The 24,734-nt window shown below is 47.4% G+C and overlaps 1 protein-coding gene across 3 annotated transcripts; it reads left to right on the forward strand.

Annotated features, from left to right (window-relative positions):
• The first annotated feature begins 1,036 nt into the window (after positions 1-1,036).
• On the forward strand, positions 1,037-22,561 carry coil (coilin p80). 3 transcript variants are annotated; one of them, XM_072242131.1, is made up of 7 exons: positions 1,037-1,332; positions 2,650-3,646; positions 5,357-5,443; positions 6,430-6,477; positions 8,548-8,617; positions 13,451-13,542; positions 20,601-20,843. In XM_072242131.1, exons 1-7 carry the CDS (start codon positions 1,097-1,099, stop codon positions 20,661-20,663), a joined length of 1,593 nt encoding a protein of 530 aa, XP_072098232.1. In that variant the 5' UTR covers positions 1,037-1,096; the 3' UTR covers positions 20,664-20,843. The 3 variants fall into 3 exon arrangements, with proteins under 3 accessions (XP_072098232.1, XP_072098233.1, XP_072098231.1); XM_072242132.1 differs by lacking the exon at positions 20,601-20,843 and adding an exon at positions 20,211-20,593; XM_072242130.1 differs by lacking the exon at positions 20,601-20,843 and adding an exon at positions 22,293-22,561 and having other exon boundaries at positions 1,039-1,332.
• Positions 22,562-24,734: the final 2,173 nt, after the last annotated feature.

Here is a 24,734-nt window from a genome sequence, read left to right on the forward strand (position 1 = left end):
ATATGTTCAGATTCATCCTCAGTTCTAGCAAGTTTAAGGTCTTTTCACACAAACAGTCAGCAAGATGTACTTTATGAAGTCCTTCAGTTAGTTACAAGAATTGCAAATCAGGGAAGTCAGGTAAAATTTCTATGGGTTCCAGCACATGTAGGGGTGAAGGGGAATGAGAGGGTGGATGAGTTGGCAAAGAAAATGTAGAAATGCACATTAGTATCAGTAAAGCAGAGGTTAAGTGTGTAATCTGGGAAAAAATCAACCAAATGTGGCAAGAAAGATGGGACAGGGAGGGGAAAGGGAGGCATTGATATCAAATACAAAAGAGTGTTGCAGGTACTAGGGTAGGTAGTAGATACAGAGGAGAGGAAACTGTGTGGACTAGGTTAAGGCTGGGGCACCGTGCATTAAACAAAACATTGAAAATAATAGGGAAACACCAGACAGCATTGTGTGAGGAATGTCAGGAAGAGGAGTCAGTAGAACATGTAGTTCTGAGCTGCAGAAAGTATGGGATACAGAGAGAGGTGATGAGAATTAAACTAAGGGAGTTGGGGGTGCAGGAATTCACATTAAAAGGGTTGCTGGGCATGGGTGAGAGAGCACAGGTCCGGGTATTTTTAGCGTTCTTAAGGGGTACAGGGTTTTTTTTTAATAGGATATGACGGATAAACAGGAATAGGGTACTAGGATGGTCAAAGATGGGAGGGTGAAGTGTAGGTGTGTGTGTGTGTGTGTGTGTGTGTGTGTGTGTGTGTGTGTGTGTGTGTGTGTGTGTGTGTGTGTGTGTGTGTGTGTGTGTGTGTGTGTGTGTGTGTGTGTGTGTGTGTGTGTGTGTGTGAGAGAGAGAGAGAGAGATAGATAGATATATTTAGAATGTATGTCTAGTGCACATTCCGGAGCAGAGGGTGGCGGTAATGCACCATTAAGATGGATGCCAACTGCCGTGAAACAAGACACAGACAAACAGACCCTCCCACTTTGGGACTGCAGAGGCTCCACCCCACTTGCAGAAGGGGTGGAGTTTGCGGTGGACCCGCCCTCAACGCCGGAAGGGGCGGGTTCTGCGGCGGATCTATCCCCCGACAACCTGCGGCCTACCATGGCGGCGCTCCGCCTGCGCCTCGCTTTCGACTACCCGCCGCCGCTGTTGCCTTCCGCCCGGTTTTGCTGGCTATTACTGCCCGCCGAGCAATGCCGAGTGGTGGCCGACCTGGAGAGCATCATCCGCGGCCGCTTCGGCTTCAGTCGCCGCACCCGGCTGCACCTCTTCCTGGACGGTGGTCTGCTGCCGCCCAACGAGAGCGTCCTGTTGGTGCGGGACAACGACTCGATCCGGTGAGGCTGGAGTGGGATACCTCCCGGGATAACCCTCCATCCCCAATACCCTGGGTAACAACGCCCCGCTACCTAGATATCCCTTCTGGCACCCGATATCCCGGGACAACGACTCGATCCGGTGAGGCTGGAGGGTCCATGGTACCTATCTCCCTGATGCCCGTATCCGGGGGAAACACCCCTAACGTAGTCTGCATACATTCTGCAGTACCATGCTCCCCGTACCCCGATAATACACCCGCTACCCCGGGGTATCACCTCTGAAATACCCTGCATACCCTCTCCACTACCACTACCACTACCACTCTCCCCGGTAACTCGATAATACATCCGGTACCCAGGTATCATTCCCGATATACCCTGCATATCCTCTCCACTATCACCCTCCCCGTAACTCGATAACCCACCCACTACCCCGGGGTAACACCTCTGATTTACTCTGCATGCTACACACTCTTGTATCCTGGTAATCTGCCCGGTACCCTGCCTGCAATAGCCTCTCATGCAGGGGATCTCTGCCAGTACATCATCTGGTGCTGATACCCCTGCTATCACCCTAATACCCTCCACCCTTTCCAATCCCCAGTAACCCTCCCTGCTATCATCCATTCTCCTGAAATCCCTCAATACCCCCCAGCAGATCCCCTCACTCCACTGCCCCCAGCACCTCCGGTTATCCATTGTCTTCCCAGCCCGTGACCCTCCTCTTCTATTCCCTCTCCCCATGCCACGGCTGGGAGGCAGAAGCCTGGGTGGGGGGATGAGGAGGGGTGGGCAGTCTCCTGACCAATTGACTGACTGGAATTGCATTAAGGATGTACATGTGACCAGTGTACTGGGGATGGGCTGGGGGACTGGAGTCTGCATCTGGACATAACCTCTGCACCCAATTATACACTTGTGCCAGGGCCACCCAGAGGCACAGCCAGCTGGGGGGAATGGGGTGTGTTGTGGATGGATCATCGCACTGGTCAGTGTGACTGGTCACACAGTATGGTCATTGCTGGGTGGGGGTGTTGTGGGTGGATCATCGCGCTGGTCAGTGTGACTGGTGACTGTGCAGTCAATGCTGCGTGTAGGGGTGTTGTGGGTGGAGTCGTTGTGCCAGTTAGTGTGACTGTGCAGTCAATGCCGCGTGTGGGGGTGTTGTGGGTGGAGTCGTTGTGCCAGTCAGTGTGACTGGTGACTGTGCAGTCAATGCCGCGTGTGGGGGTGTTGTGGGTGGAGTCGTTGTGCCAGTTAGTGTGACTGGTCACACAGTATAGTCATTGCTGAGTGGGGGTGTGTGTGACCATGTGGGTGTGCACTCTCTGACAGGGTGAGACAAGAGGAATTGCCGGCAGACAGACCTGTGGCTGGTGAGGATGCAGGTGGGCTGCTGGTGAACAAGAAAGGGAGCAGACACCGATCGGTGGAGAGGAAGAGCAGAAAGCGGAGGAAGCTCGCAGAGCTGAGCGAGGGACAAACCCCCAACTCGACCGAGGAATCTGTCTGCGGCGTAACCACAGAGCGTTTGGGGAAGAGAAAGAAGGCAGCAGAGGACGGTGCTCAGAAAAAACATGGCAAGAAGAGAAAATATAAGCGCAGCAGCGAGTGGGAGAGGATTGAAGCTTGCAGTGAGAGCCCCACGTTACAACGACACTCCCCAGCCACAACACGCATTGTCCCAGCCTCGGGGAGCAGAGAGTGGGAGAGGGTTGTAGCTCGCAGTGAGAGCCCTACATTACAATGCCACTCCCCAGCCACAACACACACCGTCTCAGCCTCAGACAGGTTCTCGGCCGGTGAACTGGATCACCATGTTCCGGCGACTAATGGTGTTTTGTCGGTGCCCGGCCTCGCTGGGAAGGGACAGAACTGCAGGAGTTTGGAGCAGACAAGCATGCCGGCAGCAGCAGAGACAAGCAGCAACACTGACACACCCAGCAGTGATTCAGACGACCCCATGGGGAGCCGGGAGGCTATTCCTAGCCCTGCCTCGATCACAGCCCTTCCTGCCTCCAGCTCGTCCGCAGGCTCCAGGGATTCCCGGCCAGAGAAGCCAGGGGGAGTGGAGACTGCATCTGGATGTCAGACTGCCCCACCCTGTCACCCAGGGAGAATGGGCTTCGGACTGGGGTGCGGGAGGGGCCGTGGACGAGGAGGTGTGACTCCACCGTGGGTCGGTGCAAAGGGCTGGCAGCAGCAGGGTCCCACTCGGGGCAGGGGCCGAGGGACTGGAGCCCCACACAACCACTATCCACGTGGCCGTGATACGAAGCCGGGAGAATGGTTGGAACCTGCGCCCGTGCCTGCACAGCACCGGACCTTGGAGGTGAGTGGTACAGAGCTGGGGTCTGGGTAAGGGTGGTGTTCTGTCCTTGCTAAACCCCCTGGGAGCCTGTCTCTGGGTTACTGTTGTGTTCGTCTGTGTCAAGCCCGATACCCTTCCCCTCTCCCATCATAGAACACAGCACAGTACAGGACCTTGTGTACTCCAGGATCAATCTAACCCTTCCCTCCTACGTAACACTCCATTTTTCTATCATCCATGTGCCCATCTAAGAACCCCTAACGTATCTGTCTCCACCAACGCCCCCGGCAGTGAGTTCCACACACCCACCACTCTCTGGGTTTTAAAAGAAAATCTTCTGACATTGCCCCTATACTTTCCTTCAATCAAAATTAAAATTATGGCTTCTTGTATTAACCATTTTTTCCCTGGGAAAGTTTCTCGCTGTCCACTTAATCTGTGCCTTTTATCATCTTGTACACCTCTATCCGGTTGTCTTTCATCCTCCTTCACTGCAAAGACAAAAGCCCTAGTTCATTCAACCTGTCCTCATAAGACACGCTGTCTAATCCAGACAGTATCCCGGTAAATCTCCTCTGCACCCTCTCTAAAGCTTCTGCATCATTTCTATAATGAGGTGATCAGAACCGAACAGAATATTCCTCTGTGATCTGACCAGAATTGTCTGTGCGATCCATGAACGTGACTGTGTTATTCCTTTTTATTTATGTATATATCTATTGTTAGTAATTTTATGTCTTGCATTGCACTGCTACCACAAAACAAACTTGATGTCATCTGAGACAGTGAAAGTCAAGCTGTTTGTGATTCTGGAATCAAGGTCACGGGATCAGACTGTGCTTCAGTTCCACTGCCACAGACAGAAATAGTCAGTGACCACACTCACTGTGGAGCTGGGAGGGAATTTGTCGATATGTGAAACGGTTCGTGTTTGAGGAGGAGGGAGGGTGTGTGTTTGTGAGACTTGCAGGTTTGTCAGGGGGTTGGGATACTGCCTGTGTGATAGTGATGCAACAGGTCCCTACACCAGTCCTGTTCCTATTGGGAAAAGTCCTGGCAGGTTGGCAGAGTCTGTGTGTGGGTGTGACAGTGGGACTCTGCGTGGGTCAGCAGGCCCAGGGCCTGTAGGAAGGGGTGAGGTAGGGAAGCCTGGCAGTGACCAGGAAGGTGGGAACCATGGTCTGGCACAGACGGGCAGCACTGACCCAGGACAATCGGGCACTGGCTGGGGAGGGGGGGAGGGGTGCAGCCTGGTATTGATTGGGGAGGGGCTGATGGTCTGGCATTGACAAGATGGTGGTATGGAGATGTGGAGATAGTGGTGAATCTGTGAAGCTTATGGCCACAGGTAGTTGTGGAGGCCAAGGCATTGGGTATATTTAAGGCAAAGATTGATAGATTCTTGATTGGTCAGGGCATTAAGGGATGCAGGAGAATGGGGCTGAGAGGGAAATGGATCAACCATGATGAAATGGCAGAGCAGACTTGATGGGACAAATGGCCTAATTCTGCTCCTATATCTTATGGCACTGACCAGGGAGGTCCAGTGGGCACTGACCAGGGAGGTCCGGCGCTGTCCAGTGGACACTGTTGGTTGGCATGGCCCAGGAGTGGTCCGGCACTGTCTGGTTGGCACTGACCAGGGCAGTCTGGCACTGATCCAGGACAGGCAGTTTCCACCTGTTACTCCTGGCAGCCTCAATAACATTGTCTGTGTTCTACCCTGAGCAGAGTGTCCCCAAGGTTCCTCCGAGGGATTACAGCAAGCTGCCGCTCCTGGCCGCTCCACCACAGGTTGGGGAACGGATTGCCTTCAAGGTAAGCTCTGCACTGGCTGAGTATCACCAGTCACCAGTGTTGACCAAAATCGAAGACTAGATGAAGTTGGAGCTGGGATCCTCACAGGTGATTCTGCCCTAGGGAGAAAAGCAGAGAGTAGGCAAATCATATAGAGCCATAGAGCACTGCAGCCCTTCAGCCCATCTGCTGTGTGACAACCTGTTATTCTACCTACTCCCATCAACTGCACCTGGACCATAACCCTCCATATCCCTCCCATCCATGTACTTATCCAAACTTCTCTTAAACATTGCAGTGGGCACTGACCAAACCCACGTCCACCAGTTCAGTTGGCAGCTCTTTCCACATGCTCACCACCCTTTGAATGAAGGTTCCCCTTAAATATTTCACCTTTCATTCTTAGCATATGACCTTTAGTGCTAGTTTCACTCAACCTTAGTGGAAAAGCATCCTAACTATACAATTCATAATTGTGTCTATCTCTGTCAAATCATCCCTAGTTCTCTGACACTCCAGAGGATGAAGTCCGAACCTGTTCAACCTTTCCCTGTAACTCAGGTTCTCAAGCCCCAGCAACATCCTGGTGAAATTTCTGTGCACTCTAAAGGCTATTGATATCTTTCCTGTAGGTGGGGGATCAGAACTGTACATAATACTCTGAATTAGGCCTCATCAACGTCTTATACAACTTCAACATAACATCCCATCTCCTGTACTCAGTACTCTGATTTCTGAAGGCCAACATGCCTCGATGCGTTCAGGGACTGAACTGCTTTAGTGTAAAAAGGTTTCCAAGTTGCATGGAGCATTGAGAGCAGTGTGTGAAGAACCCCAGAGAGTGAGGAGGGGGCACAGTTCCATTCTGTGGGATGGCACAGTGTCTGAAGGGAAGGGGTTGTGTGGGTTTCAGGACAATGTGAGAGGCCAAAGGGGAAATGTCTACAAGAAGGCAGTCTGTTCTTTCTTGAACCTCTGGCACTTGTGACTCTGGATTTCCCGTTAAGGTGCTGGAGCTGTCGGAGAATTACACACCGGAACTGTCTGATTACAAGGTACTGAGATATCCTTTCTTATCGCACTCACGTACGGACTCTGCCTTGATGGGCAGACCGCATGCCAGCAGGAGCTGATTATGGGCTCCGTAATGGGTGGGAAGAGGGCTAATGAGTTCTGCACCAGTGAAGAGGGAGGGTCTGGGTGGGGGGTTGGTTGGGGGGGGGGCAAGACCCAGTTGCAGCCAGGCGTTGGGGTGCAGACGGAGGCGAGGAGCAGGCAACATGTTGCTAGAGGAGGTTGCTGTAACGTGGGTTCAGGGAACAGCAAGATTAACGGGGAATCGGTGTGGATCAAGAGGGACGGTGGGATTAACGGACTGTTGGTGTGCAGGTAGAGGGGACGGTGGGATTAACGGACTGTTGGTGTGCAGGTAGAGGGGACGGTGGGTTAATGGACTGTTGGTGTGCAGATAGAGGGGACGGTGGGATTAACGGACTGTTGGTGTGCAGATAGAGGGGACGGTGGGATTAACGGACTGTTGGTGTGCAGATAGAGGGGACAGTGGGATTAACGGACTGCTGGTGTGCAGATAGAGGGGACGATGGGATTAACGGACTGTTGGTGTGCAGGTAGAGGGGACGGTGGGTTAATGGACTGCTGGTGTGCAGGTAGAGGGGACGGTGGGTTAATGGACTGCTGGTGTGCAGGTAGAGGGGACGGTGGGATTAACGGACTGCTGGTGTGCAGATAGAGGGGACGGTGGGATTAACGGACTGTTGGTGTGCAGGTAGGGGGGACGGTGGGATTAACGGACTGTTGGTGTGCAGATAGAGGGGACGGTGGGGATTAACGGACTGCTGGTGTGCAGGTAGTGGGGACGGTGGGATTAACGGACTGCTGGTGTGCAGGTAGAGGGGACGGTGGGATTAACGGACTTGGTGTGCAGATAGAGGGGACGGTGGGATTAACGGACTGTTGGTGTGCAGGTAGGGGGGACGGTGGGATTAACGGACTGTTGGTGTGCAGATAGAGGGGACGGTGGGGATTAACGGACTGTTGGTGTGCAGATAGAGGGGACGGTGGGATTAACGGACTTGGTGTGCAGATAGAGGGGACGGTGGGATTAACAGACTGTTGGTGTGCAGATAGAGGGGACGGTGGGGATTAACGGACTGTTGGTGTGCAGATAGAGGGGACGGTGGGATTAACGGACTGTTGGTGTGCAGATAGAGGGGACGGTGGGGATTAACGGACTGTTGGTGTGCAGATAGAGGGGACGGTGGGATTAACGGACTGCTGGTGTGCAGGTAGAGGGGACGGTGGGATTAACGGACTGTTGGTGTGCAGATAGAGGGGATGGTGGGGATTAACGGACTGTTGGTGTGCAGATAGAGGGGACGGTGGGATTAACGGACTGTTGGTGTGCAGATAGAGGGGACGGTGGGATTAACGGACTTGGTGTGCAGATAGAGGGGACGGTGGGATTAACGGACTGTTGGTGTGCAGGTAGGGGGGACGGTGGGATTAACGGACTGTTGGTGTGCAGATAGAGGGGACGGTGGGATTAACGGACTGTTGGTGTGCAAATAGAGGGGACGGCGGGGATTAACGGACTTGGTGTGCAGATAGAGGAGACGGTTGGATTAACGGACTGTTGGTGTGCAGATAGAGGGGACGGTGGGTTAATGGACTGTTGGTGTGCTGATAGTGGGGACGGTGGGATTAACGAACTGTTGGTGTGCTGATAGAGGGGACGGTGGGGATTAACGGACTGTTGGTGTGCAGATAGAGGGGACGGTGGGATTAACGGACTTGGTGTGCAGATAGAGGGGACGGTGGGATTAACAGACTGTTGGTGTGCAGGTAGAGGGGACGGTGGGATTAATGGACTGTTGGTGTGCAGATAGAGGGGACAGTGGGATTAACGGACTGTTGGTGTGCAGGTAGAGGGGACGGTGGGATTAACGGATCGTTAGTGTGCAGATAGAGGGGATGGTGGGATTAACGGATCGTTGGTGTGCAGGTAGAGGGGACGGTGGGATTAAAAGACCAGTTATGGTGAGGATGGAGGGAACAACGGGAAGCGTAAGCTCACAGTGTGACTGTTTGGTAACTTTCTCCTGAAGGAAGGAAGAATCGTGAGTTACGATGCTGAAACCCAGCAGGTGGAGCTCAGTGTGGAATCAGAAACCTCAGGTGAATACGCTGCACAGTTACGCTGACGGCTACACTTGGTGAAATAGCTGCTGCACCTACAGTTAGACCTAGGAGACGTTCCTTTGGATGGGATGTGACCCCCTGGCTCACTACGCTCTGTGGTGAAGGCTCTTGCATCTGGTTTGGTGGTCAGGTTGACAGGGAGTGATGTGTAGAGGGATCTGGGGGGTGGTCAGATGATGAAATGGGGTTGATAGTGCAGCACGGTCTGATGGCGGAGCGGAGTTTGGAGGGATTGTGGAGTGGTGAATGGGAGCCTGATGATGAACTGGCTCAGTTCCAGGAGTGGACAGTGGAGAAAGGTTTGGAGAGATGGTGGAGTGGGGAGTGGGGGCCTGATTGTGGACTGAACTCAACTTCAGAAGTTGACAGCGAAGTGGGAAGTGGGGATGCAACGATGGACCAACTCAGCTCTGAGAGCTGACAACAGAGAGGAGTTCGGAGGGATATAGAGCGGGGAGTAGGGGAGTAGGGCCCTGGTGACAGAACAGCTCAGCTCTGGTGCTCAGTGAATCTCTCCAGACTGGAGCAGGGATCAGGGTCCTGGTGAAGGACCATCTTAGCTCATGGAGCTGACAGTGGAGAAGGATTTGGGGGGTTTGGTGGAGCTGGGAGCAGGGGCCTGGTTTTGGACTGGCTCAGCTCTGTTGTCCAATGCGCTCTCCTCCTCCTCCTGACTGAAGCAGGGGCCTGGTGACAGGCCGGTTCAGCTCTGTTGCTCGACACTCTTTCTTCCTACTCCTGACTGAATTGCCTCTGCAGTTAGAATCACTGGTCTCTATAACCTTACACACTTCACCTGTCGGAGCCTCAATCCTGTGTAACCGGCTGTTGCCCTGTTCATTGTTAAATAAAATTACTGCTCCTTTGACACTTTAGATCACAGTTCTTAGAACCATAGAACACTACAGCACAGAAAACAGGCCATTCGGCCCTTCTAGTCTGTGCTGAAACTTTATTCCACGAGTCCCATTGACCTGCACCCAGTCCATAACCCTCCAGACGTCTCCCATCCACGTATCTATCCAATTTATTCTTAAAACTTAAGAGTGAGCTCGCATTTATCACATCAGATGGCAGCTCGTTCCACACTTCCACCACTCTCTGAGTGAAGAAGTTCCCCCTAAACCTTTCCCCTTTCACCCTAAAGCCATGTCCTCTCGTATTTATCTCTCCTAATCTAAGTGGAAAGAGCCTACTTGCATTTACTCTCTCTGTACCCCTCATAATTTTGTAAACCTCATTCAAATCCCCCCTCATTCTTTTACGCTCCAAGGAATAAAGTCCTAACCTGTTCAATCTTTCGCTGTAACTCAACTCCTGAAGACCCGGCAACATCCTAGTAAATCTTCTCTGCACTCTTTCAATCTTACTGATATCCTTCCTATAGTTAGGTGACCAGAACTGCACACAATACTCCAAATTTGGCCTCACCAACGTCTTATACAACCTCACCATAACATCCCAACTCCTAGACTCAATAATTTGATTTATGAATGCCAGGATGCCAAAAGCCTTCTTTACAACCCTGTCTACCTGTGACACCACTTTCAAGGAATTATGTATCTGAACTCCCAGATCCCTTTGTTCCTCTGCACTCCTCGGTGCCCTACCATTTACTGTGTATGTCCTACCTTGATTTGTCCTTCCAAAATGCAACACCTCACACTTGCCTGCATTAAATTCCATCTGCCATTTTCTGGCCCATTTTTCCAGTTGGTCCAGATCCCTCTGCAAGCCTTGAAAGTCGTCCTCGCTGTCCACAACGCCTCCAGTCGTAGTGTCATCAGCAAACTTGCTGATCCAATTTACCACATTATCATTTAGATCATTGATATAGGCAACAAACAACAATGGTCCCAGCACAGATCCCTGAGGCACACCACTAGTCACAGGCCTCCAGTCTGAGAAGCAATCATCCACTACCACTCTCTGTCTTCTCCCACACAGCCAATTTTGAATCCAGTTTACAACCTCTCCATGGATACCTAGTGTCTGATCCTTTTGAACTAACCTCCCACGTGGGACCTTGTCAAAGGCCTTACTAAAGTCCATGTAGACAACATCCACAGCCTTTCCTTCATCTACTTTCTTGGTAACCTCCTCAAAATACTCTACAAGATTCATTAAACACGATCTACCACGCACAAAGCCATGCTGACTATCCTTAATCAGCCCTTGGCTGTCCAAATACTTATATATCTGATCTCTCAGAACACCTTCCAATAATTTACCTACTACTGATGTCAGCCTCACAGGTCTGTAATTACCTGGTTTACTTTTGGAGCCTTTTTTAAACAACGGAACAACATGAGCTACCCTCCAATCCTCCGGCACTGCACCTGTGGCTAAGGACATTTTAAATATTTCTGCCAGGGCCCCTGCAATTTCTACACTAGTCTGTCTCAAAATCTGAGGAAATATCATGTCAGGCCCAGGGGATCTATCTACCTTTATTCACTGTAAGGCAGCAAGCGCCTCCTCCTCTTTAATCTCTATATGTTCCATGACACTGCTGCTTGTTTCCCTTCCTTCCTTGTACGCTATGCTAGTTTCCTGAGTAAACACTGATGTAAAAAAAACTGTTTAGATCTCCCCCATCTCGTGAGGCTCCACACATAGACGACCACTCTGATTTTCTAGGGGACCAATTTTGTCCCCTACTATCCTTTTACTCGTAATATACTTGTAGAAACCCTTCGGGTTTACCTTCACATTATCTGTCTTTTTGCCTTCCTAATTTCCTCCTTTAGTATTTTCTTACATTTTCTATACTCTTCAAGTACGTCATTTGTTCTTTTTTGCTTATGCCTGCTATACACCTCTCTTTCTTAACCAGATCGCCAATATCCCTTGAAAACCAAGGTTCCCTATGCCTGTTAACTTTGCTTTTAATCTTGGCAGGAACAGGCAAACTCTGCACTCTCAAAATTTCGCCTTTAAAGGCCTTCCATTTACTGAACACATCCTTGTCAGAAAACAACTTATTCCAATCCACTCTTCCTAGATCCTTTCTTATTTCCACAAAATCGGCCCTTCTCCAATTTAGAACCTCAACTCGAGGACCAGACCTATCCTTATCCATAATTAACTTGAAACTAATGACATGTGGTCACTGGACCCAAAATGTTCGCCTACACATACTTCTGTCACCTGACCTGTCTGGTTCCCTAATAGGAGATCAAGTATTGCATCCTCTCTTGTAGGTACCTCTACATATTGATTTAAAAAACTTTCCTGAACAAATCTGACAAACTGCAAGCCATCCAGCCCTTTCACAGTGTGGGAGTCCCAGTCAATAAGTGGGAAGTTAAAATCACCTACTATTACAACTTTCTGTTTCTTACATCAGTCTGCTATCTCTCTACAGATTTGCTCCTCCAATTCTCTCTGACTATTGGGCGGTCTATAATACAACCCTATAGTGTAGTCACACCTTTCCCGTTCCTCAGCTCCACCCATATGGCCTCTGTAGATGAGCCCTCCGGGCTGTCCTGTCTGCGCACAGCTGTGATATTCTCCCTGACTAGTAATGTCACTCCTCTCCCGTTCATCCCTCCCCCTCCTCATCACGTCTGAAACAATGGAACCCCGGAACAGTAAACTGCCAGTCCTGCCCCTCCTGCAACCAAGTCTCACTAATAGCAATAATGTCGTAATCCCACGTGCCAATCCACGCCCTAATCTCATCTGCTTTACCTACAATACCCCTTACATTGAAAATAGATGCACCTGAGAATATTTCTATCACGCACAAGCCTTGGATTTCTGTCTATAGGTGCAGTCCTCACATGACCTTTATCCTCCTCCACCTCACTATCTGCTCTAACACTCTGGCTCCCCTCCCCCTGCAAATCTAGTTTAAACCCCCCGGAGCAGCACTAGAAAACCTGCCCGCAAGGATGTTAGTCCCTCTCCAGTTCAGGTGCAAACCGTCCTGTTGGAACAGGTCCCACCTTCCCTGGAACAAAGCCCAATTGTCCAGAAACATGAAGCCCGCCCTCCTGCACCATCTCCTTAGCCACGTATTTAGCTGCATTATCTTCCTATTTCTAGCCTCACTAGCACGTGGCACGGGTAGCAATCCTGAGATTGCAACCCTGGAGGTCCTGTCCTTCAACTTTGCACCTAACTCCCTAAACTCTCTTTGCTGGACCTCCTCCTCCTTCCTACCCACGTCATTGGTCCCTACATGGACCACGACATCTGGCTGCTCACCCTTCCTCCTGAGAATACCGAGAACTCAATCCGAGATATCACGGACCCTGGCACCAGGGAGGCAACAGACCATCCGGGATTCTCGATCTCTCCCACAGAACCACTTATCTGTCCCCCTATCACTACTGCTCTCCTCTTTTCCCTCCTTCCTTTCTGAGCTGAGGGTCCAGTCTCGGTGCTAGAGATGTGACCACTACAATTTGTCCCTGGTAGGTCGTCCCCACCAACAGTATCCAAAACGGTATATTTATTGTTGATGGGAATGGCCACAGGGGTGCTCTGCTCTTTCTGTCTATTCCCCTTCCCTCTCCTGACAGTCACCCAGCTACCTGTCTCCTGACTTTTAGGGCTGACTGCCTCCCTGAAACTCCTGTCTATTTCTGCCTCATGAATGATCCGAAGTTCATCCAGTTCTGTAACTCGGTTTGTCAGGAGCTGTGGATGCCCCTTTTACAGGTGTAGTCATCAAGGACAATTGTGCTGGCCCTGACTTCCCACATACTGCATATGGAGCACTCAACTGCCCTAACTGCTGCCTCCATTACCTACTCCCAAGTTAATTAAATTAATTAATTAAATTCTTCTCTCTTACAGGAAGTTCCAAAGAGCCTGGAAAGTTTGACCTGGTTTATCAGTCTGAGAACGGAGAGGCTGTGGTGGAGTATGCAGTGACAAGGGAGTCCCAGGTACCTGTTGGCTAATTGCTCACCTCACCCTGCCCGATACTCCAACCCAGCCCACATCTGGTCATGGCCCCTGGCGGGGGATGGACAGGGGGAATGGTAGGGAAAGGGTCGTCCAATCCGGCAGCTCCTCTCCCAGCTCAGGATCGGCTGCAGGAAACTGAGTGTGGGGGCTACAGAACTAGCTCTAGCTGCACAATACACGCTCAGAGTGCCATGTCCAATTCTGGTCACCACACAGCACTGGTCAGAGCACAGGAAAGATTCACCAGGATCTGCGCATCTTCACTTCCCTCAGGAGTAGTACCAGGATACTGCAGAGGGCAAATGTTAGTCCTTTGTTCAGAAAGGTAATGATGATAATCCTGGGAATTATAAAGCAGTGATGGCAAACTATTAGAGAGGATTGTTAAGAGTCAGGATTAAACAGCTTTTGGTTAAGCTCTGGATAGTCAGCATGGCTTTGAGAGGGGCAGGTTATACCCCTATTGACTATACCCTGATTGACTTTTTTATGCAAGTGAGAAAATCATAGAGTGGATAATTATAATTAATACCTTCTTCTGCGGGCGGAAGTGGCTACTATCAGAAGGTATAACTTTAAAGTGATTGGCGGAGAGTACAAGGGGCATGTCAAAGGTAGGTTTTTTTTTACATAAAGAGTGGCGCATGTGTGGAATGCACTGCCAGGGGGTGATAGAAGAGGCAGATACATTAGGGACATTCCTGGATGATGAAAAAAAAATGGAGGTCTATGCCAGAGAGTTAGATTGTTCAAGTACATTAAATGGCACAACATTGTCAGCTGAAGAGTCTATATTGTGTTAGCTGGAATGGAGGGTATAGTCACAAAGAGGGACTGGATAGGTTGAGTTTGTTCTCGCTTGAGTGTCAGAGGTTGGAGTGCTGATTACATTATAGAAAGTGATGAGAGACAGAGTTAGGGCAGATAGTGTCTTTTTCTCCAGACGGGAGTGTAGAATTCCATAAGACTATAAGATGTGAGCAGAATTGGGTCATTTGGCCCTTCACATCTCCTCTACCATTTTATTATAACTGATCCATTTCTGTCTCAACCCCAATCTCCTGGCTTAACCCTTCATGCCCTGACTAATCAAAAATTTATTAACACCTGCCTTAAGTACACAGAATGACCTGGCCTCCACAGCTGCCTGTGGCAATGAGTGCCACAGATTCACCAGCCTATGGCTAAAGAAATTCCTCTTCATCTCTGTCCTAAATGGATGTCCCTCTGTTTTGAGGTTGTGCCCTCTGGTCCTAGACTCCCCCACTATAGGAAGCATCCTCTCCACATCCACTCTATTTGGGCCTTTCAATATTCAAAATATTTCAATGAGTTCTCCTCTCATTCTTCCAAATTCCAGTGAGTACAGGTCCAGAGCCATCAACTGCTCCTGGTATGATAATCCTTTCATTCCCAGAATAACTTTCGTGAACCTCCTTTGAACCCTTTCCAATGTCAGGACGTCCTTTTTTAGATAAGGGGCCCTAGACTACTCTCAGTATTCCAAGTGAGGCCTCACCAGTGCCTTATACAGCCTCAACATTACATCCTTGTTTTTATATTCAAGTTCTCTCGAAATGAATGTTAACAGTGCCTTCCTCACCACCGACTCATCTTGCAAATTAACCTTTAGTGAATCCTGCACAAAAACTCCCCAGTCACTTTGCACCTTGGATTTTGGAATTTTCTCTCTGATCAGAAAATAGTCTATACTTTTATTTCTTCTACCAAAGTGCATGACAGTACACTTCCTGACACTGTATTCCATCTGCCATTTTGCCCATTATCCTAGCTTGTCCAAGTCCTATAGCCTTCCTGCTTCCTCAACATTACCTGTCTTCATATCATCTGCAAACTTGACCACAAAGCCATCAATTCCCTCATCCAAACACTGACGTATCATTTGAAGAAGCACCGAACCGTGCAGAACACAACTAATCACCAGCAGCCAATCAGAAAAGCTCCCATTATTCCCCCTCTTTACCTCCTGCCTATCAGACAATGTTCTATCTATCCTGTAATACCTTGGGCTCTTATCTTGTTAAGCAGCCTCACGTGTGGCACTTTATCAAAGGCCTTCTGAAAATCCAAGTACAGAACAACCGATTCTCTGTCAATCCTGCTTGTTATTTCTTCAAAGAATTCCAACAGATTTGTCAGGCAAGATTTTCCTTTGAGGAAACCATGCTGACTACTGCCTATTTTATAATGTGCCTCCAAGTATCCCGAAACCACATCCTTAATCGACTCGAACATCTTCCCAACCAGCTAACTAGCCTATAATTTCTTTTCTTCTGCCCCTCCTTTTTTTTGAAGAGTGGAGTGACATTTGCAATTTTCCAGTCCTCCAGAACCATTCCAGGCTCTAGTGATTCTTGAAAGATCATTACTAATGCTTCCAGACATCTCCCCAGTCACCTCTTTCAGAATCCTGGGGTGTACATCATCTAGTCCAGGTGACTTGCCTACCTTCAGACCTTTTAGCTTCCCAAGTACCTTCTCCCTAGTGATAGCAACTGCATTCACTTCTGCCCCCTGACAATCTCAAACCTCCGGCATACTGCTGGTGTCTTCCATGGTGAAGACTAATGCAAAATACTTATTCATTTTGTCTACCATTTCCTTGTTGCCTATTATTCCTCTCCTATGTCGTTTTCCAGCGGTTCAATATCTACTCTTGCCTCTCTTTTATTCTTTATATATCTGAAAAAAAAAACTTTTGGTATCCTCTGATATTATTGGTTTGGTTGGCTTACCTTCATATTTCATCCTTACCCTCCTTATGATATTTTAGTTGCCTTCTGTTGGTTTTTAAAGGTTTTCCAATCCTCTAACTTCCCAATATTTTTGCACTATTACATGCCCTCTCTTTTGCTTTTATATTGGCTTTGACTTCCCTTGTCAGCCACAATTATGTTATCCTACCTTCAAAATGTTTGTTCTTTGAGATGTATCTATCTTGCGCCTTCCAAATTGTTCCCAGAAACAAGAAACATTACTGCTCTGCTATCATCCCTGCTAGTGTCCCCTTCCAATCAAGTTTGGCTAGCTCCTCTCTCATGCCTCCAGAATTGGTGATTCCCTAGTGGGCTCAACCACAAGCTACTCTTTTATAAAAAAAAAAAAACACCTTCTTGTAGGCCTTCTACAAATTCGAAAATCACCAATCTGACTTTCCCCATCTACCTTCATATTGACAAGTATTTTCTATCTCCCCTTGTAATTTGTAGTCCACATCCTGGCTACTGTTTGGAGGCCTATATATACTGTCCCTATAAAAAGCATTCAGCCCCCCCCTCCCCAAGAAGTTTTCATTTTTATTGTTTTACAACATTGAATCATAGTGGATTTAATTTGGCTTTTTTGACACTGATCAACAGAAAGAGACTCTTTTGTGCAAAAGTGAAAACAGATCTCTACAAAGTGATCTAAATTAATTACAAATTTAAAATACACAATTGATTGCATAAGTATTCACCCCCCCCCCCCCCACCTTAATGTGATACACCAAATCATCACTGGTGCAGCTATTGGTTTTAGAAGTTACATAATTAGTTAAATGGTGATCTGATTTTTGGAGATGTGCAATCAAGGTATTTCAATTGATTGTAGTAAAAGTACACTTGTATCTGGAACGTCCAACTGCTGGTGAGGCAGAATAACACCAAGCAACTCTACGAAAGGTTATTGTAAAGCTCAAGTCAGGAGATGGATACAAGAATATTTCCAAGGTACTGAATATCCCTTGCAGTACAGTTAGGTCAATTGTCAAGAAATGGAAAGAATTTGGCACTGCTGTAAATCTGCCTAGAGCAGACCATCCTCAAAACTGAGTGACCGTGCAAGAAGGGGACTAGTGAGGGAGACCAAGAGACGAATGACATCTCTGGAGGAGTTACAAGTTTAGGGAAAAAAAGCTCATATGAAATCTCAGCTAGAGTTTGCCAGAAGGCATGTGGGACACTGAAGTCAGCTGGAAGAAGGTTCTATGGTCTGCAGAAAAGGAGGAAGTCATGGAGGGATTGTCTATGGAGTCTCTGTGGGTGGAAGTTAGGAACAGGAAGGGGTCCGTAACTCTACTGGATGTTTTTTCTAGACCTCCCAATAGTAACAGGGACATCAAGGAGCAGATAGGGAGACAGATGCTGGAAAGGTGTAATAATAACAGGGTTGTCGTGGTGGAAGATTTTAATTTCCCAAACGTTGGTTGGTATTTCCCTAGAGCAAGGGGTTTAGATGGGGTGGAGTTTGTTAGGTGTGTTCAGGAAGATTTCCTGACACAATATGTAGATAAGCCTACAAAAGGAGAGGCTGTATTTGATCTGGTATTGGGAAATGAACCTGGTCAGGTGTCAGGTCTCTCAGTGGGAGAGCATTTTGGAGATGGTGATCATAATTCTATCTCCTTTACGATAGCATTGGAGAGGGATAGGAACAGGCAAGTTAGGAAAGCACTTAATTGGAGTAAGGGGAAATATGAAGCTCTCAGGCAGGAACTTGGAAGCATAAATTGGGAACAGATGTTCTCAGGGAAATGTACAGCAGAAATGTGGCAAATGTTCAGGGGATATTTGCGTGGTGTTCTGCACAGCTACATTCCAATGAGACGGAAAGAATGGTCGGGTACAGGAACTGTGATGTAGAAAGGCTGTTGAAAATCTAGTCAAGAAGAAAAGAAAACCTTACGAAAGCTTCAAAAAAACTAGGTAATGGTAGAGATCTAGAAGATTATAAGGCTAGCAGGAAGGAGCTTAAGAATGAAATTAGGAGAGCTAGAAGGGGCCATGAGAAGACCTTGGCAAGCAGGATTAAAGAAAATCCCATGACATTCTACAAGTATGTGAAGAGCTAGAGGATAAGACGTGAGAGAATAGGACCAATCAAGTGTGACAGTGGAAAAGTGTGTATGGAACCGGAGGAGATAGCTGAGATACTTAATGCTTTGCTTCAGTATTCTGTATGGAAAAGGATCTTGCCGATTGTCGAGATGACTTACAGTGGACTGAAAAGCTTGAGCATATAGATATTAAGAAAGAGGATGTACTGGAGCTTTTGGAAAGCATCAAGTTGGATAAATCTCCAGGACCAGACGAGATATACCTCAGGCTGGTGAGGGAGGAGATTACTGAGCCTCTGGCGATGATCTTTGCATCATCATTGGGGACGGGAGAGGTTCTGGAGGATTGGAGGGTTGCGAATATTGTTCCATTATTAAAGAAAGAGAGTAGAGATAGCCCAGGAAATTATAGACCAGTGAGTCTTATTTCAGTGGTTGGTAAGTTGATGGAGAAGATCCTGAGAGGCAGGATTTATTAAAATTTGGAGAGGCATAAGATGATTAGGAATAGTCAGCATGGCTTTGTCAAAGGCAGGTCGTGCCTTACGAATCTGTTTGAATTTTTTGAGGATATGACTAAACACGTTGATGAAGGTAGAGCAGAAGATGTAGTTTATATGGATTTCAGCAAAACATTTGATAATGTACCCCATGCAAGGCTTATTGAGAAAGTAAGGAGGCATGGGATCCAAGGGGACCTTGCTTTGTGGATCCAGAATTGGCTTGCCTACAGAAGGCAATGAGTGGTTGTAGACGGGTCATATTCTGCAGGGAGGTCAGTGACCAGTGGTGTGCCTCAGGGATCTGTTTTGGGACCCCTTCTCTTCGTGATTTTTATAAATGACCTGGATGAGGAAGTGGATGGATGGGTTAGTAAATTTGCTGATGACACAAAGGTTGGGGGTGTTGTAGATAGTGTGGAGAGCTGTCAGAGGTTACAGTGAGATATCGGTAGGATGCAAAACTGGGCTGAGAAGTGGCAGATGGAGTTCAACCTAGATAAGTATGAGGTAGTTCATTTTGGTAGGTCAAGTATGATGGCAGAATATAGTACTAATGGTAAGACTCTTGGCAGTGTGGAGGATCAGAGGGATCTTGGGGTCCATGTCCATAGGACAGTCAAGCTGCTGTGCAGGTTGACTCTGTGGTTAAGAAGGCATACGGTGCATTGGCCTTCATCAATCGTGGGATTGAGTTTAAGAGCCGAGAGGTAATGCTATAGCTATATAGGACCCTGGTCAGACCCCACTTGGAATACTGTGCTCAGTTCTGGTTACCTCACTACAGAAAGGATGTGGAAACCATAGGGTGCAGAGGAGATTTACAAGGATGTTGCCTGGATTGGGGAACATGCCTTATGAGAATAGGCTGAGTGAACTCGGCCTTTTCTCCTTGGAGCGACGGAGGATGAGAGGTGACCTGATAGAGGTGTATAAGATGATGAGAGGCGTTGATCATGTGGATAGTCAGAGGCATTTTCCCAAGGCTGAAATGGCTAACACGAGAGGGCCCAGTTTTAAGGTGCTTGAAAGTAGGTACAGAGCAGATGTCAGGGGTAAGTTTTTTACAGAGAATGATGAGTGAGTGGAATAGGCTGCGCTGACTTTGGTGGACGCGGATACAAAAGGGTCTTTTAAGAGACTCCTGGATAGGTACATGGAGCTTAGAAAAATAGAGGGCCATGGGTATCACTAGGTAATTTCTAAAGTAAGTACATGTTTGGCACAGCATTGTGGGCCGAAGGGCCTGTATTGTGTTGTAGGTTTTCTATGTTTCTATGAAACTAAAATTGAGCTTTTTGGCCATCAGACTAAACACTATGTTTGGTGAAAGCCAAACACCACACATCATCTCTATCGTGAAGCATGGTAGTGGCTACATCATGCTGTGGGGATGCTTCACTGCAGCAGGCCCTGGAAGGCTTGTGAAAGTAGAGGGTAAAATGAATGCAGCAAAACGCAGGGAAATCCTGGAGGAAAACTTGACACAGTCTGCAAGAGAACTGTGACTTGGGACATGATTTGTTTTCCAGCAAGACAATGACCCCAAACATAAAGCCCAAGCCATTCAGGATTGGCTTAAAAACAACCAAGTTAATGTCTTGAAGTGACCAACAGAGTCTAGACTTCGATGCAGTTGAGAATTTGTGGCTGGACTTGAAAAGGGGTGTTCACTCTCAATCTCCATGCATTCTGACAGAGCTTGAGCGGTTTTGTAAAGAAGAGTGGGGGAAGATTGCAGTGTCCAGATGTGCAAAGCTGACGGACCTATTCACACAGACTCAAGGCTGTAATTGCTGCCAAAGGTGCATTTACTAAATACTGACAAAGGGAATGAGTAATTATGCAATCAATTATTTTGTGTTTAATAATTGTGTTAAATTTAGATCACTTTGTATATATGTTTTCACTTTGGCACAAAAGAGTCTTTCTGTTGTTCAGTCAAAAAAGCAAAATAAATTGCACTTTGATTCAATGTTGTGAAACAATAAAACATGAAAACTTCGAGGGGGTGAATACTTTCTATGGCACTGCAACTCCCATCCTTAACTCTACCCACAAGGATTCTACATCTTTCGATCCTGTGTCTCTTCTCTGTCAAGGTTTTTTTTTTCCAATTTTTAACCAACAAGGCCAACTTCCCCCCTCAGCTTACCTGCCTGTCCTTTTGAAACAATGTGTATTCTTGGATATTAAGTTCCCAACTGTAATCTTTTTTTCAGCCACAACTCAGTGATGCCCACAACATCATTCCAGCCAATCTCTAACTGCGCTACAAAATCATCTACCTCGTTCCACATATAACACCCTTAGTCCTGTATTTGTCACCATTTTCAGTTTTGTCCTTATTACACTTCAGCTCATCCCACTGACTGCAATTTTGCCCCATCATTTGCCTGTCCTTCCTGTCAGTCTCACTACACACTGCTCTGCTTGTATATCAACTGCCCCATCCTCAGTTTCCTATTCCTCTTGAGGGCACTGGTTTGAGATGAGAAGGGAGATTTGAGCGTAAGTGTTTCCGCACGAATGAGATGTCAGAAGAGATAGCTGGAGCAAATCCAATGGCAGGGTCTAAACCACACTTCAATAGGAAGGGAATAGCTGGATAAAGAACTTGTGTGGGCAAGTGGGATTAGTTTGGATAGGAATTGGGGCCAGCATGGACAAGATGCAGCAAAGAGTTTGGGAAGAGCTATGATCTGACCACAGACCCTGGGAGTGAGAGGGGTAGACCCACAGACTCATTCTAGGGAAGATCCCAGGATATTTATCGGAACAAGACAGGGAGACTCGATGATGATCCTACTTTCTGATTGGTGGATAAGGATGGAACTGGGTTTAGGGTCACTCTGCGACTGGGAGGGGCAGGAAGTGGAGCTTTGCTGGATCACTGGGTCAGAAACTGTTATTGGTGGTGATGGATTGACCTGGCAATGTTAATGAGGACGGTGGCTATAGCAGTTGCAGATGCTAATCAGGAGGGGTCAGGACACTGGGGGTGGATGGTGTGGGGCAAGTGTCTGGGAGAGGGGCCCAGGGAAGGTGGCAGAGAGGCTGGAGAGAAGAGCCAGTCAGGGCAGTGTCCATGTGACCATGGGAAAACTTGGCAGTAAGCTAATGTACTTGGAATATCCTGATGTCCTGAGAAATGCTTGTCGAATAACCAGAGAGGGGCAGGTGGGAGGGATGGAGAGTGGTCAGCTAGGAAGATTCCCACAGGGAGAACAGCTGCGCAAGCTGGGGCCTGCAGTCCTCCTTATGCAAAGTGGGAGCTTTGAGAAAGCAGTTGGCTACAGCTGCAATGGAGATGGGCTGAGTGGCCTTTTGGTTCAGTTATGTCTGCCATTAGGTACCAATGTTCTGCCTTGTTTTTCCTGTGTTCTTACAGTTGACACAAAGCTGGAGTTCACTGGTGGAGCCTCGTCTGATAGTGCCTTTTGCTGCTGAGACCGAGGCGTTGGAGATGGCCTGTTAACCCCCTCCTTCCTGCACACCCTACACCTGGTCCAGACCGGGCCAAACCATTCATGGCCAGCCGCTGCTCTCCTCCACACCCTGGCTGTATAGAGCTGTGTTTTGTAGGTGAACCATGCAATTGGACTTGTAGTGGCTTCGTTACCTTTGTGAATCATGGAATAAATGTTTTTGTTTATTAAATTTCTGCTTTTATATCTTCCTACACACAAGAATTCCAAATAACAGCGAAGAACAAATTCGAAGCTCTACAAAACATCACTATTATAGAACAGCAATGGGAAAATCTCAGAGACAGCATAACACAAGCAGCACAAGAGGTGGTTCCCAAACAACAGAAAAAAAGCTAAAAAGAAATGGATGACAGAAGAAATTCTGAATCTTATGGAACAAAGAAGAAAATGTAAGGAAAACGAAAACACCTACATATCCTTGCATGCACAGATAACAACCAAGTGCAAGGAAGCAAAAGAAAAGTGGCTTAAGGACAAATGTGAGTTAATAGAACAATTGCAGAAGACCAACAACAGCAAACGTATGCACGACGAGATCAGAGGTCACAAATCGGAAGAAAAGCGGGGCAACAACAGGATGTATAAAAGCAAAAGATGGCTCTACAATTATGGAAAAAGAGAAAACTAATGCAAAGATGGTCAGAATACATAAAAGACCTATACAACGACAAAGACCGAGAGGACAACTTTGATATTGGCAACAACAACGAGGGCCCAGCAATACTGAAAGAAGAAGTGGAACATGCTATGAAGAAAATGCAAAAGGGGAAATCATCAGGACCAGATAACATTCCGGTTGAACTGTATGAAGCGCTAGAAGATTTTGGTGTAGAGAAATTAACAACCTTATTGAATAGAATATACAACAGTGGCAAAGTACCAGAAGATCTTTTAAAGACAGTAGTCATTGCACTGCCAAAGAAACCAGTTGCAATAGAGTGTGGACAACACAGAACAATTAGTTTAATGAGCCACCTCACAAAAATTCTACTTAGAATCATCATGCTCAGAATAAGGAACAAAATTAAACCAGAGATCTGTGAAGAACAGTGTGGCTTTGTTCGAAGGCAAGGGAACATCAAACGCCACTTATATTCTCAGGAATATTATCGAAAGGTCAACAGAAGTACAACAAGACCTATACTTCTGTTTCATTGACTACACAAAAGCCTTGGACACAGTGAGACACCAACTCATCATGAAAATGCTTAAAGATATATCGGCAGAAAAGATATAAGGACGATCAGGAATCTCTACTGGCAACACAGTGCAGCCATACGGATAGACAACGAGATTGGTGAACATCAGCCAATAAAGTGAGGAGTCAGACAGGGTTGTGTTCTATCACCAGACCTGTTCTCCCTGTACAGCGAAAACATCATGAGAACCACACAAGACCTACCTGGAATAAGTATAGGAGGACGCAATATTAACAGCCTCCGTTATGCGGATGATACAGTACTGATAGCAAACAGTGAAGTAAATTTACAGAAACTAGTATCTATCATCAACACAGAGAGCGAAAGACTTGGCCTAACCTTAAACAAAAAGAAAACTGAAGTAATGGTAATAGCAAAGAAACCTGATATCCCAAACTGTAGGATCGTACTGGGAAATTAAATCCTGAAACGAGTTCACAACTTCAAGTACCTTGGATCACGGGTAACATCTGATGGCAAATGCGAAACAGACATAAAAGCAAGAATAGCAATGGCAAGAACAGCATTTACAGAAATGAGAAACATCCTAACGAACAAGAAAATAGCAATTGACATCCGCCTTAGAACTCTCAGCTGCTACATTCTTCCTATATTGATGTGTGGCTGCGAGTCATGGACCATCACAAATGCAATGGAAAAAAGAATCAATGCAGCAGAGATGTGATTCCTCAGAAGAATGCTATGCATATCATATACGGACAGGATAACCAACGAAGAAGGTCTACAGAGAAAGAAAATAAACGTACATTACTTAAAAGAATCAGAAAATAGCAATCAAAATTCTTTGGACACATCATGCGAACAGAGACATTAGAACATTTAGTTACAACTGGAAAGCTGGAAGGAAAAAGAAGCAGAGGGAGACAGAGAATGGAAATGATAGATGGAATAACATCCTGGTTAGAAACAGGGGAGGCAACAACTACAACTTGGAGGGTCAGGGACCGTGATGGATGGAGAGACATGATCGCCCACGCCGAACGGCAAGACAGCTGAATGATGATGACACACAAGAATGTGTATTGGAGAAAGACACAAAATGTTGGGGGATCTCAGCAGCTGTGGAGAGGACATTTCCTCAGGACTGGAACAGAAGCAGGAGAAAGCCAGAATAAGATGGGG

This window comes from Mobula birostris, chromosome 24, assembly GCF_030028105.1.
Source record: "Mobula birostris isolate sMobBir1 chromosome 24, sMobBir1.hap1, whole genome shotgun sequence".
In the NCBI taxonomy this organism is placed as follows: domain Eukaryota; kingdom Metazoa; phylum Chordata; class Chondrichthyes; order Myliobatiformes; family Myliobatidae; genus Mobula; species Mobula birostris.

Bases quoted from the DNA above. Each gene is read 5' to 3' on its own strand.
- coil (XM_072242130.1), top strand. From the start codon at position 1,097: ATGGCGGCGCTCCGCCTGCGCCTCGCTTTCGACTACCCGCCGCCGCTG. The intron at 1,333-2,649 runs GTGAGGCTGGAG...ACTCTCTGACAG, and splicing joins CGGGACAACGACTCGATCCG to GGTGAGACAAGAGGAATTGC. The intron at 13,543-22,292 runs GTACCTGTTGGC...GTGTTCTTACAG, and splicing joins CAGTGACAAGGGAGTCCCAG to TTGACACAAAGCTGGAGTTC.